Consider the following 18009-nt stretch of genomic DNA (forward strand, 5'->3'; position numbering starts at 1 on the left):
AATACCGCTCTATGGCTTGATTCACCCCCTTTATGGATGATTGGATAAAGAGAGGCTAATCTTTACAACTTGAAGCTTGAACAAGTCTTTTCAAAATCTTGGTATCAACTCTGGTCCTTGGTTTGAAACAATGTCACCTGGAAGCTCATGATAGCGGTAAATATCCTCAAAGAAAAGATTTCCCGTTCCTTCCCCAATGAATGAAGAAGGGGGATAGCCTTGACGTAGCTTGCTAAGGTTGGTTTCAACAACTACTTCTCCAAAGCGTGTTGAGAGAAGTGCGCCAATAAGGTTAATTTGAGAAGCGCCATTCGAATAAAGCTTTGGTTGCATGTATATAAACAGCTAGGCTTGTTGGAAGAAGCCTCTAAACTTTGATCCTATCCCATCATACTTTTCAGGTAAGTTGTCCTCGAGCTCCTTCCTTTGTTATGGTGAACTAGATGAAACCACAAGCAGATTTTTGAACCTATTGGCTTCTTGGACTGGTGATTGAGACTCTTGCACTATTGGACTTGGAAAGTGTGGTTGCTCTACTTGCCCCATTGGACTAGCCAAAATCATGGGTGGATTTTGGCACATAGTGGCTTTATGGAGTTCTTGCACTGGGGGTTGAAGTTCTTGGGATGGGGGTTGAAGCTCTTGGGAATGGGATGAGGGTTGAAGCTCTTGCACCACTAGACTTGGCAAATGTGATTGCTCTTCTTTCCGTTGTGCATGTAGCTTGCTGCACCTTTTGCAAGGTGGAGCAATGCTTTCCAAAATAGATTGTTGCATGGCTAGGTAAGCCATGATGTGAGTCTTGCCAAACTGTTATGAGCACGTCTCGAGCTGGAAGGGAGCGAGAGAAGAGGCGCTCTTTATGTACAAGAGCTTGGGACTTGATTATAAAGATTACAAGACTTGATAGTTGATAAAGGAACTTAATCTTGGTTACAAGACTTAATACTTGTTTAAGAGGACTTGATACAAGACTTGAGTACAAGACAAGGCTTGATTGCAAGGACAAGACTTGAACATAAGACAAGAACTAGAAGAGGGCTTACCTCATAGGAGCCTCACAACTGGTGTTGGCAAGTCTGATTACAAGAACAAGAATTGATAACAAGACAAGAGCTAGGAGAGGACGTACCTCGCATGAGTCTCACAAATTGTGTTGGCAAGACTGAGGGGCTTGTAGCCCAAAATTCCTATTTATACTAGTGCTCGAGGTTAGAACTTTCTAGGTTTTTCTTAAGGAGCTTAGAATCTTCTAGGTGCTTCCTCAAGCTTAAGGAGGTTAAGAAGCTTCTAGGTGTTTCCTCAAGCTAAAGGAGGTTAAGAAGCTTGTAGGTTCTTTCTCAAGTTTAAGGAGGTTAAGAACCTTCTAGGTCCTTCCTCAAGCTTCTAGAACTTTCTAGCAACTTCTAGATTCTTCTTCAAACTTCTAGAACCTTCTAGAAACTAGTAGATGCTTGTAGAACCTTCTAGAATCTTCTGGATCCTTCTAGCGATGATGCAGACGATGACATAGGCAATGATGCATGCAATGACGTAAGTGATGATGCAAGCCATCACTCAACTCAAATCTTCTAGAATCTTCCACGCCATTCTTCTAGAATTTTCTAGAGCCTTCTAGAATCTTCTAGTGCTTTCTTGTAGGAGATTCAAGAAGACAGACTCTCAAGCATCCGTGACACTGATGCGCGTAACTTTTCTGAGCCAACAATCTGAGGCCACTGTCTACCCCTTTTGAAGGCCCGATTTCCCAATCACTCTGCTAGGGTCTCCCTAAGGTGCTCTGGCCCACGTTTAGCCGCACTTAAGGCCCTAGAACTACTAGTTTTGATGTGCATACAACTATTTAAATAATTAGTTTCTTGTAAAGAAATTAATATTTACAAAAACTTACATAGTTACAACACTCATTATTGCGTTCACATGATTTAAAATCTGCGGGGACAATTCAAGATGATAAAAGACCGCACTCGAGCACACCCCTAACCGTTGTGGGTGGCTTTTCCACCTTCTGGGTTACAAAGAGCCCGAGATCATACCAGTCGAATACCACCATCATTGTCATCCTCCAAGTACTATAGTCGGTACCATCTAACTGACGATCATCTGGAAAAGTCAGAAAGGTAGGTACCTTCACTTGTTTGCCACCGGTCTCCTTCTGATACCAATCCCAGGTAGCACTTGAGGATGATCCATTACCACCACCATTTGAGTCATTATCCATCATGTTGATAGGGAAGGATGATCATGTGAACAGGATAGGCCTGGGTACTTGGAAGACACCCTCCAAATCAGAGACATAAATGGACAGCCAGATTGTCCTACCTCCCTGAAAAACCCCCCGACCCTAAAATAGGGGGAAGACTGAAATACTGATGAAAAACCCTAAACTGCCCGTAGGTATAATCTAGTGGAACAAGGCTATGGGATAAAATGCCCTAAGCTTGGGGCCACCAAGAGGCAGACTATATGACATTGCTAGCAGCTTAGGGTGCGCAAAACAATGGCGGGAACAGGCCGAAAATGAGAACGCTACCTTACATAGGCCGGGCACAGCCACAAAGCAGCCCTCACTCCCTATGAACAGCCCGTGGGAGATACCGGGGCACTAGCAGCTCTGCAAAAATTGGCACAGTAAAACACCTACGTCACAATGCAAATACTTGTGTTTCAATCTCCATTGGCTTTTGTATAAATATATACTGTTTATGTACCTATATATACGTATATGTATGTACATACATATATATATATATATATATGTATGAGAGAGATGTATATTTGTTGTTTGGATGCCTTCCATTGTGGTTGACATTCCACCAGTGTCCTTTGGGTACTCATTCTGGCTGGGAGCTGTTACGGTTTCTTTGATGTTGTAATTGCCAAATTTCCTACTTGCTAATCCTTTTTATTCTCTCAGTGGCTTGATTTAACTCACTAAGAGGGAAGAATTCTCAGTGTATACTCATAGGGCTTTCCCAGCTCAAGCAAAGGTATTCATAGGGCTTTGCCAGCTCAAGCAAAGGTCCTCCGAGCTTGGAGGTTGACCTTGAATACCAAATTGAGCTGTCATCACCCATACCATCACATCAAACGTATCCTTCTCCCTTCAACCTTTTCTTCTCCTTTCAACCTTTTCTTCTTTCCTTCTAGGGACGTATCTTGTACTTACAGATCAAGGCTATACTTTTACTGCCTTCCGCTATTGAGATGCATGAGCACGAAACAGGTGGGAGCAGGTCGTTAAGCACGTGATAACCCTTGAGTTGGACTGAAGGTATACACTTATATATGTATGGTTGTGTGCATGTACGTGGCATGCTTGCCAAATGCCACTATGTATCAGTAGTTTAAGGTAAATTTTTTATTTCTTTTAGCGAACATTGCTTGCAGGTCATCTTAGTGATGCAGTGAGGGTTATTTAGGAATCTGACAACAACGACAATGGTGTGGAGAAGAAAGGAGCGTCAAACTAAGTCCGATCAAAGATATGGGGACAAAAGACAAACATGAGCCCCTATGTGTGTGCATAAATATGTACATAATAGTGCTTTTTTGGCATTTTTAAAATATTTTAGCCAAAACAATAACACTTTGCAACACACTGTATTGTTTGCTTATTGATACGTCATGTTATAGGCAGTGGATAATCCACCACAAAGAGGTGATATATTGCTCCAGCTCTTTACAGATGTAGCTTTGGAGGTTGATGATCGCGCGCAAGGTATCTCTACTATCATCTTGTTTTGTTGCAGTGTCTTAGTAGTGACAAAGAATCCCATTAACTGATGTCTCCTATTTCTAACATAATTTAACAGAGCTTCTTTACGGTCCATTTGCTGAAGCAAGAAATGACACCACTAAGCCTAAAGTTTGCTTCTATGAGGTTATTGCTGAACGATATGTGCAGGTGCCTGATAATGGCAAGCAATGTTTACTTTTTTTTTCCCTACAGCCATGACATTTTGAGTTATTGCTGAATGATTTGTGCAGGTACCGGATGATGGCAAAGCAGTGTTTCCCCTTTTTCTACAGCTATGGAGCTTGTCATTTTCTTCTCAAATCTTTGCACTTCTCTTTCATCAGTGGGTAGGAATCTAAGGCAATTACTTGGTTGAAGAGGAAATGATTTTCATTTGCGGCTCAAACTTGATTTTATTATGTTTAAACCAAACATTTACATCATGGATAGAAAGGATCAAGTAAATCACTGCAAGTGGGGGTGGGTAGCTGTTTGGATTCCTGGGGACCTTAAGGATCGAGGCCAAGGGATGGTTAGTTGTTAACTTACGAAATGTGAATCACGACCCCAAGAGCTTCATTCTTAAATGCCATTTGGGCCTGAGCTTCTCTTTTGGATTGGGGAAGCCAGCCATCCATTATCAAATGGGCCACTGGTAGAGCCTTGAGCAGTCGTTTAGTGATTGCGTGGTCCTTGGTGCTGTAGGCATAGGCATTGTCGCTTGTATTTCCTACTGCGTAATCTGAACTACTGAATAATCTCACTTTGCTAGCTTCTCTTTTACAAAATCCAAGCTTCCAATATAATAGTAGTGTAAATCTTGTGACATGTCCGCGATCTTTGGATAGAGCTGATCCACACTCTCAGAGGACAGCTCGAGAGACTTCAGGGCAGCTCCGACCGCATGTGGGAGCGCAGAGAGGCTTTCCTTTGACTATGGCGTCTTGGGCCTTTCTACACCATGGTCCAGGGTGTACTCCGATGGCACTACCGACCACCTGTGTGGCTTTTCCCTCCCCCCATTTCTTGATTTAGCCCCATTGTACATATGCTGGTTTTTCATTGGGAGAGTCTCCCCATCATGGTTGTTGTAGCCCTCTCTTGAAGAGGTGGTTGTAGCGGCAGTTTCATTAACTAATAGAAGGATCTTTTTCTCGGAAAAAAAAAATCTTGTGACATGTTGAAAAGTTGGCCTGCCTTTGTTTTGGCTTTAGTTTTTTCAGTTTTTTAGCTTTTTCAAGGTGGGGTTGTGGTAGTTATTTGCTGCAGGCTTTTCTCCATGAAGTGTATCCTCGCTTTCTCTATCTTCTGTTGCTTGGTGGAGCATCTCCTCTGGTAGTTCTCTCGGCAGCCCCTTGAGCAAGTGGACCGACTTATTCTAAGATTTTTGGCTCCCGGGGGTGAGGAGATCTTCTGTAAATTGCTGGAGTGCTTTTGGTGGCATCTTTACATTCATTCTCAGCTTCAGATGTTCAATGTGGTTCTACTTGGTTCGATGCTTTGCATCTGACTTGGGGTTTCTTTTAGTTACTCATTGTTGTGCCAGTGCTGTCACTCATTGTTGTGCCAGTGATGCTTTCCACGAGCTGCTTGGTGCGGAGAAGCAACCCTATCTTCGGACACCCCTTGGTGTGCAAGCTTCGCCTTTGCGGCAATCTCTCGCAGGGTGACCAGTTTTAACATTTATGTTCACAAAGTGATGTCGTGGCATGACCTAAAGGACAGACTCCGGACAGAGAGGGGTCGGAACCCTACTGAAAGATGCAAAAGAAGTTGTATCAACTTGTAGAATCAATTTGAGAGGTCAAAAATGAAAGGATACCAATTTTTTTAAGTTGTATCATGGGTCCTATGCGATGGGGCCCAACGGACAAAAGGCTAAAGAACTGCATGAAGGCTGATGTTGTGGCAGCTGTGTCGACGCTTGCGAATTGCGCTAATGACGTGGCAGCTGTACGGACGCTCGGGTTTTATGCTGTTGACGTGGCAAGCAGCCCCTAGCGCTAGCTTTTGGGCCAAGATGCTTTTGAACTTGAATCTTTTGGGGCTCTGCTTTTGGGTCGGCGCAGAACTCCACCGTGTCGTGTCGATCTCTCTCTATATTAAAGTTCAGTGATTTTGAAGTTTTTGTTCGTGTGTTGCTATTGATTTCTGGTTTGAAGTGTCCAAGCCTGTGACAATGGTATCAGGGCTCAAAAAGATTCTTCTACGGAGGATTCGATCCCTTCAGCAACACATTGATTCTCGAGGAGAATATGACAGAGCAATCAAGAGCTTTGTTTGTCAAAGAATCTTAATGTCCCGACCCCGGACTTACTTTGTCCATCACGCATTGGGCGCGCTTTCGTCTTCATCGCTTTGTCTTAAAGGGCATAAGCCATAAAGGACCCAACAATACAAATGGGTTCTCGCGGAGAATCCGACCGAGATAACACCTCTTGGTGGGAAGGCAAAGAAAAGTTCAGATCCGGCGCAGGAATTGAAGAAAAGAATGAAGAATTGGGCAAATTTTTGACAGGGAAGTTTGCCATAGTGGAGTACAAACGTCAACTGCAGAAGACATGTGTGTGAAAAGATTGATGAAGTACTCCAGAGACCCGAGATTTGAGAAACACGTGAAGAATTACCTGATGGATGAGATTCGCTCAAGATGGCATGAGGCCATTGATTCTCCTCTCAGGTCCGGAAGAAAGCCGAGAGACAAAGCGGAGTGCAGAAAAGTGGAAACTGTACTCGCAAAAAGAGCTAGACAAAGCTCTTGGAAAGAAGACGAATCAGATAATGAAAAGCTTGAAGCACTCTCGGAAGAAGAGGAAATCGGTGGATTTCCCGGTTATTTAGGGTGGAATTCGAATTTCAAGGTGGCAAGCAGATCAAAAAGTGTGTTTGTTTTGAGGATGACCCATATTTTTTCTTGGTCTTCAGAGAATTCCGACAGTTAGTCTTCCTCTAGCTCAAAGAGGATGAGAAAAGGCAGAAGAAGCGGAGAAAAAGCAAGAAAAGCAGATTTCTGAAAAAAAAGTCTAGAAGGCATGAGTGGCCATCTAGCAGTTTAGAAGAGGAGAGCCTGTCCTCTTTGACAGTGAACAGATGAGCAAGAAGGTCGCCTTCTCTGGAGGTTGGTTCGCGGAACATTCCAAGGTGCGAAGGGCGGCATCTTACTTGAAAAAAATTGCATAGACATAAGCTTTACTCTGTTGTTATGCAAAGAAGCACCTGCGACGTGGGTAAAATTCAAGAGAATTTTCACGTCAACTTGGATATTAGACGAATATGAAAGAGATGTCACCACAACTTGGCATCACTTGAGAATGATTATGAAAGATGTATTGGATGACTACTGCTAGAGGTTTTGGGATATTTATTTGTCAGTGTCTTTGTTTTGGAAGAGTACTTTGAGAAACCAGATTGAGCGGCTTTGGCTGAGGTTTGCCAAAAAGAGATTCGAGAGTATTGTCTAGAACAAAAGTTTGACTCTTTTTAAAGACTTATGGGACATGCTAAGCAAGGATTTGGGATGCATGCCGTCTCATTGACTCATCCTATGGACAGGACAATATCCATCTCATCAAGGCAAGAGTCTTTAAAATGGGAGAATGAATCGGGGGAACTCGACAACAGATCATTATAGGATTCCAGAGTAGTCCAAGAATTAGATGGTAGCGCATCCGAGGGTTCCGACGAACTAAGGGAACTTGATGCAAGGTCATCGGAGGATTCTTGAGAAGAAAGAGGAAAATTATGAACCTAGTAAAAGAGCTTCTAGAGAAGGGTCTCATTCAGCCGAGTACATCACCTTATTGATCGCCAATGCTGTTGGTTTTAAAGGAAGATGGATATTGGAGAATGTGCATTGATTGCAAGGCTCTCAATAAAATCACCATCAAGAACAGGTTTCCATTCCCTTGATTGATGATGTACTAGACAGACTTCAGGGTTCTACATATGTTAGCAGAATTGACTTGAAGAGTGGTTATCATCAGATCCAAATTGCTCTTGGGGATGTCTATAACACAACATTCAAGACGTCTTTTTGATTGTACGAGTATTTGGTGATGCCTTTCTGGTCCCAGGAATGCTCTTTCAACGCTCAACAGGACGATGGACAAGATTTTTTGAGAGTACATTTCGACGATATCATCGTATTCTACAAGAATGAGGCAAAACAACGACACCACCCGTTATAGGTTTTCCAGGCACTAAGGCAACATCGGTTGGTGGTGAATGGGAAGAAGAGCGAGTTTTTCTTATTCGCGATCTACTTTTCGGGACACATCGTCTCTGCGGAGGGTGTCAAAATGGATCCGGCGAAGGTTGAGACCATGAGAGATTGGCCCGATTTGAAGAATGTCATAAAGCTTGAAGCTTTTTTGGGTTTGTGCTCTTACTCAGTGGCGACACTTTCTACTCGGAGCCGATTTTGTAGTGTTCACCGACCATCAGAGTTTGCGTTATTTCTCAACTCCGAAACAACTTTCGGACAAGCAGATGCGGTGGACAAACATTTTGTCACAATTTCACTTCTAGATTTTGCATGATCGGGGACAAAAGAGTGTGGTGGCGGATGCACTGTCGCATAAGCCTTTGGTTTTGGCTATTTCGGCAGTTCATCACCACAGCTGCGAGGATATGGTAGATCAGTACGCCATAGATCCAGATTTTGCAGACATCTTTGACCGACTATAGAGTGGAGAAGCAGTTGCTGGCTATTCACTCAACGAAGGCTATTTGCTGTGGAAGAATTTGTTGCGTGTTACACAAGCATTGAGGAATAAGGTTTTGACAGAGTGCCACTGTCCGCCTTTTTCGGGTCACCGAGGCATTGACACCACCTTGAGAGGTGTGGAGCGTTTTTTTTCTCCTAGCCGTGGCTCAAAAAGGACGTGGACGAGTTTGTTCGTAGTTGTTTGATATGCCAAAAGGTCAAGTTCGATAGACATAAGGCACCAGGACTTTTACAACCTTTACCTTTACCTCGCTGACCTTGGGAAAGTATAGCAATGGATTTTATTTTTGATCTTCCCAAGACTTAGAGTGGGTACGATGGCATCTGGACAGTCATTGATAGATTTAGCAAGCAGGCTCACGTTATTCTAGTCAAGAAGACGGTTAAGCGAGAGCATTTGACTAAATTATTTGTCTCGCAGATATTTCGACTTTATGGCATGCCCAATCTATAGTTTCAGATAGAGATCCCGTTTTACTAGTCTGTTTTGGCGGGCAATTTGGGAGAATATTGGTACACGGTTACAATTCTCATCCTCTTTCCACTCACAGACAGATGAGCAATCGGAGTGGACTTTTTGAAGTCTTATCTTTGGGCAAAGTATCTGCCCTTGGTGGAGTTTGCCTACAACAACACAGTGCTATGGGGAAGGCGCCATTTGAGATCATTGAGGGCGCTAAGAAGGTCCCACCTATTCTAAGCACCAAAGATAAGATTTTTGAAGCAGATCAGTATGTTCGGGATCTGGAGACTGCTTTTGCAAAGGTGCACGAGGCTCTTGAGAAGTCTCAAGCAAGGCATAAGAAGGCAGTGGACAAGCATCGACGTGACTTGCAGTTGAATGAAGATGATTGGGTGCTTCTACGGTTTGAGAAGGCACGCCTACGAAAACGAAGGGGTAAGGAGCGAGTTTTCTTAAACCTGAGTATGAGATACTATGGCCCTTTCCAGATTCAGGAAAGGATAAACGATGTATCCTTCAGACTGAAGTTACCCGATACTTGGAAGATTCACAATGCATTTCATGCAAGTTTGTTGAATTCTTTCAAAGGTGAGGTGCCAATGGATAGGGAGCTTGAGGAGCAACATGAAGTGGAAGAGATCGAGAAGATTCTTGTTCATGAACAGATACTGGCTCACAAGGAAAGGAAAGTGAAAGGTAAAGTGATACGCCGATATTCAGTCAAGTTTAAGAACTATCCAGCATTTGATGCGAAATGGATGGAGGACTTAGGAGATACTCCTCAGATATTGAAACTTTACCTTGAGGCTTTTGGTCTAGCTTCTACTATTCCAAGGGTTACCGATGATTAGCGGGTTGAATTTGGTGCGGTGCGGATTGCACAAGAGGGGAGTTACTTTGCTCCTTTGTCATAGATTACCGAGATGGATTAAAAGTCGTTGATTTCTTGTCAGATTTTAGGGGTACTGATAGGCTGACAATATCAAGTTGTATGACTTTAAGAGCAGAAGTACTTTCAAATGGGATCTCGATGATTGAGACTGACATGCCAACGAACAAGGGCGGCTAGAGAGGCTACCCATAGGTTCGAGGGCACAAGGAAAGAAAAGAAATGGAATCATCTGGGAGAATTCCACAGATCCAGATTGAGGTGCCAAGGACAGGGAGGTCAGTAGGGCTACTAACAGGTCAAAGGGCACAAGAATAGAACAGAAAGATAAGCTAGGTCCATTGGATAATTTGGTCAAGGGTACTCTTTGACTCTTGATGCAAAGTGGATGGAGGAAGAGAACGTGCAAATTCTCTTCAAAGAGAGTTGTACCTTGAAGCTTTTGGGCCATTAGCGGTGTCTATGCCAAAAGTTACCGATGAATCAGCAAGGTTGGATCTGGTGTGGTGCGGATTGCACAAGAGGGGAGCCACTCCACTCCTTTGTCACAGATTGCTTAGATTGAATAAAGTCACTAATTTCTCTTTGAGATTTTAGAGTACTAACGGGCTGACAATATTTTGCGGATTCACTTTATGAATTGTGTGCATTAAATTGGAAATTTCCTTGACTGAACTGAAAACGTGTGCTCTTTCATGTGTTTTTGTTAAGAGGCATGTAGAGAAAGATGAAATGTGCAACATTTTGTCTAATGAATGATTTGAACTTAGTGCATCTAGATATATGCTAGAGAACGGTGAGATCTGGATGTGATGGCTAAGTACTTAGTCATCCCAACATTTGTTAAGATCGGTGAGATCTGGATGTGATGCCTAAGTGAATGAAATTCTAGCGCATCATGAGTTCCAAAAGGATGAGATGGCTAGATTGAACGATTGAAACACAAGTGTTCAGTGTGAACTAAGTGTGTGATTTGTGAACTGCATGCTGTGTGGATGTACTATCTTGTGGGGATGGTCATGGGCATGGTTTGTTTGATTGAAATGTAAAATGAAAAGATATGATAGTAACAAGATATAATCAATCCCGACATCCACTAAAGATGGGTGAGATCTGGATGTAATTGCTAAATATTTTACGATGATCATGATTCTCATCTAAGATCTTGACGGAGATAGTGATGTGAATGTCCTGTGAATGATCAGTGACTATCGTCTTCGTGCAAGTACTGGATATGTGTTGTCTAGTGTGTTGGTACTTAAGAGTCAGTGTCTACTGAACTCGGTTTTGGCTATGGTTGGTTTTGTAGGTGTAATCGAGGGCGATTACATTTCTTTCAAGAGGGGGGGGTATGTCACAAAGTGATGACGTGGCATGACCTAAAGGACAGACTGCAGACAGAGAGGGTCGGAACCCTATTGAAACATGCAGAAGAAGTTGTATCAACTTGCAGAATTAATCCGAGAGGCCAAAAATGAAAGGACACCAATTTTTATAAGTTGTACCAACTTATGGGGTCTTATCCGATGGGGCCCAAGGGACAAAAGGCTAAAAGAACTACGTGAAGGTTGATGACGTGGCAATTGTACGGACGCTTGCAAATTGAGTTGATGACGTGGCAATTGTACGGACGTTCGCGTTTTATAAAACGTTGTTGACGTGGCGGGCTGTACGGATTTCCGCCTATTGCGTTGGCAGCCCCTAGTGCTAGCTTTTGGGCCAAGATGCTTTTGAACCTGAAGCTTTTGGGGCTCTGCTTTTGGGCATCCCTTGTAATGTTTATAAGAGCCCCTGGGGCCTCGCTCTGGAGGGCATCTGGACGCAGAGTCGGAGAGCAGAGGACCCTCGGGAGTTGTACCTTGATGCGATCAATAATAAAGAAATACCGGAAAGGCGCCAGTCTTTGGGACCAGTGCTTCTAGGTGTGGAACTCTGCCCTATCGTGTCGACTCTCTCTCTCTCTCTCTCTCTCTCTCTCTCTATATATATATATATATATATATATATATATATATTAAAGTTTAGAGATTTTGAAGTTTCTGATCGTGTGTTGCTATTGATTTCTGGTTTGGAGTGTCCAAGACCGTGACACACCGTTGCTGGGACTTCTTTGACTACGGCTTTACACGTTTTCTCGTTGACTCATCTCCCGACCGCGAGGCAGCTTGTATTAGAGTAATGTTTTGTTTCTGGCAGCTAGAGGTGCAGAGGCCTTAGACACAACGGTTGGTTTTTCTTTCCCGTTGTGTGGCAGGGTTCAAACAGAGTGGACTATTCATATAGTGATGGGCTGGGCTCATGTCCAGGTCCTCAAGTTCTCTCTTCTTCTCGGTGTGTGTGTGTGTGTGTGTGCGCGCGCACTAATAAAAAGAGGAAAATGGTATAACCTTTCTATCACCCAAGTGTGGTAGATTGGTTATGCCATTTCCCTCTTGAATAACAGGTCTTGAGTTCAACTCCTCGTCGGCTAGATCTTTAAGGTCTCTTGGGATAGTTTCCTACGACGTTAAAACTTCTCTTCTTCTCGGGTGTGTGGGTGGGTGTGTGTGGTATAGGACCAATTTATAAGTTAGTGGCCAAGTTCAATGTGAACTTGGCCAAAGGTTAGTAACCTTTAAAATATACATTAAAGGGGGCCATTTGGGCCTTTAAAGTTTAACCCAACAACCTCCCACTTAAAGGCATAAATGGCGCCTTTAAGCTACATGACTCCCACCATCTCTATGCATAGATGATGTTGTGCTTTGGGTAAGCACTTAGTGAGAGCATCGGCTGGATTTTGTGATGTATGGACCTTAACCAATGTAATAAGGCCATCCTCAAGCACTTCTTGTATGAAGTGATACCGTACATCAATATGCTTTGTGCGTGCATGAAACATGGCGTTCTTTGCCAGACATATGGCACTTTGGCTATCACAACCAAGCATAGGTGCCTTGGCAGGCAAACCAACTCACTGCATAGTCGTGCTAACCAAATAGCTTCTTTGGAAGCCTCAGTGGTTCCCTTTATTAAAAGTATAGGACCAATTTATAAGTTAGTGGCCAAGTTCAATGTGAACTTGGCCAAAGGTTAGTAACCTTTAAAATATACATTAAAGGGGGCCATTTGGGCCTTTAACCCAACAGGCGTTTGCGTGCCTTACATGTGAGGATTTTGGGCCTTAAATACCAAGATAATATTGGCGAAGAAGTCAAAGAACTCATGTTTATGATGGGGGTTACCGAGCTGACGCATACAAGGGCTTGTAGAATGGGTAATAAGAAAGTGAAAGCTAGGGGTAAACATCAAAGGAAAGAGTGCTCCGCTTCCCCTCCATGGAAACGAAGGACTTCTTGAAGAAAAGATCCACCCTTAAGAAGACGGGTATTTTTCTTGAAGACGATCTCACACTCTCGTAGATTTACCCATATGAAGGAGGTAATGTCGGAGATTAGAGCGGCAAGGGAAAAAGGGAAGATTCCTGTTTACAGAGATAGGAGAGTCACTTTGCCTTGATGTAGGGGCATTTGAGGACAACTTTGCTAGGAGAGACAATTGTTTTCTACTTAGAGACACATCAGGCATCGGGACAGCTTTTGCCATATGTGAGTGTTTACAAATGGGAGACTGCATGAACTAGATCTGAGCATAGAGGTTGAGGGTTGGGGGGTAGGAGTTTTGTTCACGAGGAGCTACAATTACGCATTGTTTGAAGAGATGAGTAAGCTAGATACATGTGGGTGAGATTGAGTGCAGAGACTGACAAATACCTATATATAGCTATAGTTGAGTCATGACATAGTCAACTGTGTTGGCCCCATGTCTATGCGGAAAACAAGTGAAACGAGTCGTTGTTGAGAATCTCTGTAGGCCATTCAGTATAGTCAACCCATGTGCAGTCCCCATACTTGTCAAGTATCTCCCATACTTTGTGTGTTCCTCTAGCCAGTCCCATGTCACCGACATCTTGTCACAAACTATTGACGTCACACGTGTCAAGTCAGTAAAGAGCAGAGCCAACCTTCAGATCACGATCGAGGGGCCTAAGCCCTAAGAAGAACAAGCAACAGAAGAAGAAGTCCTACCAACTTATGGGACCCCGTCCGATGGGGCCCAAGTGACATAAAAGGATTAAAATAAAGCAAGACCCACACACACACTGAAAAACTTGCGTAGCAGTTGATGACATGGCAGCTGTACGAAAAAAACCCGGAAATTGCGTTGACTTGCTGACGTGGTAGACTGTACGGATTTCCGCGTTTTGCACTGACAGTTGACGTGGAAATTGTACGTAATTCAGTGATTTATGTTGGCAGCTTTTTGGCATTACTGTTGGACCAAAAGCTTTTGAGTTTGAAGGCTTTTCATGTAAACTGCTTTTGGGGCCTAGGGCCTTTAAATGAGGCCATGGGCTCATTCTCGGGCATGCTTCCTGGAGAGGTGCAGAGGATGGAGTACCGGCTTGTATTGTGTTGATGCAATATAAAGAAATACCGAAAGGGGCACCAAGGTTTGGGGCCAATACTCTCTGGGGTGGAATTCCGCCACTCCGTGTCGCGCGTCGTCTCTCTCCTTCATTTTAGTTGTTATTGAAGTGCTAAAAGTCTGTTCAGTCTGTTCTTTTCTATTGGCACGTGGTGCCCGTCTTGTGACAATGGCATCAGAGCATCAGGCGTGTGCTTTTCTGAAAGCATACTGGTCCTACGAAAGAGCAGATAGAGCAAACCAAAGACTACTGGAATTTTACTCGAAGAAGCTTCGTGCTCCGACCCCGGACTTACTAGTCACTCCCACCCTTACTTCATCCCGCATTGGGCACGCTCCCGTTTTCATCTCTCTGTCTTATAGGGCATAAGCCATAAAGAACCCAAGACATGGAATTCATGGATTCAACATAATATTTGCAGTTTCTACTTAACCAGCTTCACGACATTCTTTTGTGGCATCCTGAGAAAAATCTTCCGATGCTGCAAAGTTTTCGACAATTTTTGAACTACATGTTACCCCCTCTAAAGGCCCAATTGTTACCTCCTCCTCTGGCACCAGAAAGTATGAGAGCTTCCAACCGGCAACCTTCTCAGCCGTCTGTTCCGATCAGTGTAGTCTTCAGGAATATGGTGCAGCCATTTGACCTTGATCCAGTGCAACCGCCTTTGCCACCGCCATTGCCCCCACCTCCACCACCACCACCACCACCGCCACCAAGCTACAATGGTTGGAGCCAATATGGATACCCTTATTATCCATACCCGGGATATGTGCCTAACCAACCCAAAGATTTCAAAGATGGCGGCACGACAGTCAAATTTTTCCCTTTTTCCGGGGTGAAAGTTCGCAAGAAAGCATTGCAGTTCCTAGAGCAATTCAACAACATCTATGCTTTGGGGAACTATATAGAAGAATCCAAGATTTCTCGAGCAGCGGGATTTCTTAAAGATAATGCTATGCAATGGTGGAGCTCAATCGCGACACAACCACATGCTCCAAGGACCTAGCAAGCTTTCAAGAGAGTTTTTGCGCGTAGTTACATGACTTCGATGTTTGAAGTTCGGATTTTGGCAGAGTGGGGCAACTTGAAAATGCTTGCCACCGAAACCATGGACGACTATAACCAAAGGTTTCTCGACGTGTACCTTCCGGTCTTCTTCTTTAAGTTCATTTCCTTGGAGGATCAGTGCGAGCGCTACACCATTGGACTACCATCACCATTGCAGGAATATTGTCTCTCCAAGCAAGTCTCTACCATGCAAGAGCTTATGGACCATGCCGCGGTCGGCTACAAGCTCATGAAGGGAAAGTTGGAGTTTACCACAGAAGAACCTCCGGCCACTAACCAGAACTCCCGGCAACAACGAACAAATTCTCTGGAATCTTGTGAAAACCAACCTCAACGGCCTCGTCTGACACACCGTCAATGAGACGCCTTGTTACAAGAAGGCCGATGCTTCGAATGTTTCCAAACAGGGCATACGTTCAATACATGTTCTGAGCAAGCCTCAACGTCCTCAGTGTAACCTTCTGCTCCCATGTAAGATAGATCTCCGGGGCCACCTCTGGCCAAGAGGGCTAGACCTGCTATTGGACCAGTACCTGATATTTATCGTATACATTTCGAGAGTTTTAATGAATTATGCATTGCTTATGGAAAAGTCAACGGCTTGAAAGCCCTTATTTTCTTTGACCCCGGAGCTATGGAGAACTTCATCCATCCAGAATCCTTGAAGCAGATGCACTTTGATTATGATGCAGAGGGTGGAGAAATTGAAGGTGAGCTAGCCACGGGGCAAACTCAAAAAGTGGTACTGCTCATTGGTGCTCTTCCAGTGACTAAACAAGATTATCATGGAAAAGCCGATTTCCACATTATGAAGTTGGACAATTGCGACGTTCTCTTGGGCATGCCCTAGCACGACAAGAATGATGCAACTCTCCAGGTTCGGAACCGAACCATCACCGTGATACAAAAGGGCAATCCAGTTGTCCTCAAAGTTCGGTTGTCCGAACAAAGCCCCGAATGACCTCTCTAGTTGTTTTCTAGTTAGATACTTTTGAACATTGTTGAGAAAGTATTGTTTGAAATGGATGCTATCTGTTTTAAACCCGTCTCGGTGCCGTTTTGAATTGTTTGACTATGGTTTTAATAATGTTTTCATTGATTGGTGATTTTACTCCCGGGTGGAGAATTGACAAATACTGTTTTGGTATTGTTTGAACCTCGGAACGATGCAGACCGATATCTGGGGAGCGTTCCGTGGTATGCTAGAAAACCTCCGAACGACGTAGGCCGATGCCTGGGGAGCGTTTGGTTGTATGCTTGAATCTCCAAGTGACGCAGATTGCGGTTTGGGGAGTGTTTGGTTGTATAGTCCTCTGACCTCATGGCCCGAACCTTTTTAGGTTATTTGCGGGGGGAGTGACGAGGTAGTCGTCAAGTAGCTTCATACTGCAGACCGTTTGTCTCGGAGGAGTGCTCAGCGGCGCTGTTTGTTGTGTATTGTAACATGCATATGTAAGCATTTGTGTTGCATTGTGATGTGCCAACTAGTGAATAATCCTAACTGGATGAGATTGCATGGGTATGTAATTTTAGTGCATCAAAACACCCGTGGAAGATCAACGCGGTCTGGGTGTGATGTCTAATTTTACTACGCCAGCATATCAAGAGTTTCGAACTAGACGAAAGGAGAAGCCAACTCCTTGATCAAAAGAGCCGAAAGAGGAAGCCAACTCCTTAACAAAAAAATAGCAAACCGATTGTCCCTCGGAATGACCCTCAGAATTGTTTTTAAATTTCTTTTAAAGCTTTTTGACTAATTGCTTTATTTTCACAAGCTGTTAAAAGAGAAGCTTTTGGGGCTCTGCTTTTGGGCATCCCTTGTAACTTATAAATAAGTCGGCAGGGCCCTCACAACTCAGAGCATCTGGACGCAGAGGCTGAGAGTGAGAACCCTCCCACTCTCTTGTACTTTGTACACAAATTAATACAAAAAGAAATACCGAAAGGGGTGCCAATATTTGGGGCCAATATCTTTAGGCACGGAACTCCGCCGGGCCGTGTCGAATCAATTGTGAATTGTGAACTGTTTTGAAGTGAATCTCTACTATCTCACGGTAGAATCTTGACTTGGAGTGTCCAAGTTTGTCACAGTGATATCAGAGCGCAGAAAGATTCTTCTTCTACGGAGGATCTGATCCTTTTTACAGCGCACATAGCTTTTGAGAAAGAATCTTCGTGTCCCGACCCTTGACTTATTAGCCACTCCCACCCTTCATACATTGCGCATCGGGCGCGCTCCCGTCTTCATCGCTCTGTCTTACAGGGCATAAAGCCATTAGGATCCCAGATTACACATGGGTTCTCGTGAAGAATCCGACAGAGATGACACCTCTCAGTGTGGGAAGGCAAAGAGAAGTTGAAGATCCGGTGCGGGAACTGAAGAAAAGAATGAAGATTTGGGCAAATTTTTTTTCGAACAAATTTGCCAGAGGAGACGTACAAATGTCAACTGCAGATTGGCATATGTGTGAACAGATTGATTAAGTACTCCAGGGACCCGAGATGGGTGATACACCTGAAGAATTACCTGATTGATAAGATTTACTCGAGATATCCTGTGGCCATTGCTTCTCCTCTCAAATAGGGAGTAAAGCTGAAAATACAGACGAGTGCAGAAAAGCAGAACTTGTACTCGTAGAAAGACATGGACAAG

The 18009-nt window shown here is 43.8% G+C and overlaps 1 protein-coding gene across 4 annotated transcripts in view; it reads left to right on the forward strand.

Annotated features, from left to right (window-relative positions):
• Positions 1 to 18009, forward strand: part of LOC147458291 (K-stimulated pyrophosphate-energized sodium pump protein) — a 109463-nt gene that overhangs the window by 8855 nt on the left and 82599 nt on the right. For 3 of the 4 annotated variants that reach the window (XM_086512959.1, XM_086512961.1, XM_086512958.1), the window contains exons 2-4: positions 3637 to 3721; positions 3816 to 3907; positions 3991 to 4086. In XM_086512959.1, the coding sequence (XP_086369085.1) occupies positions 3637 to 3721; positions 3816 to 3907; positions 3991 to 4086 (273 nt within the window). Of the gene's footprint in view, positions 1 to 3390; positions 3519 to 3636; positions 3722 to 3815; positions 3908 to 3990; positions 4087 to 18009 lie in introns of all 4 variants that reach the window. The other variant, XM_086512960.1, reaches the window with a different exon arrangement.

The sequence above is a fragment of the Adiantum capillus-veneris genome, chromosome 5 (genome assembly GCF_014529385.1).
Source record: "Adiantum capillus-veneris isolate H3 chromosome 5, ASM1452938v2, whole genome shotgun sequence".
Classification (NCBI taxonomy): domain Eukaryota; kingdom Viridiplantae; phylum Streptophyta; class Polypodiopsida; order Polypodiales; family Pteridaceae; genus Adiantum; species Adiantum capillus-veneris.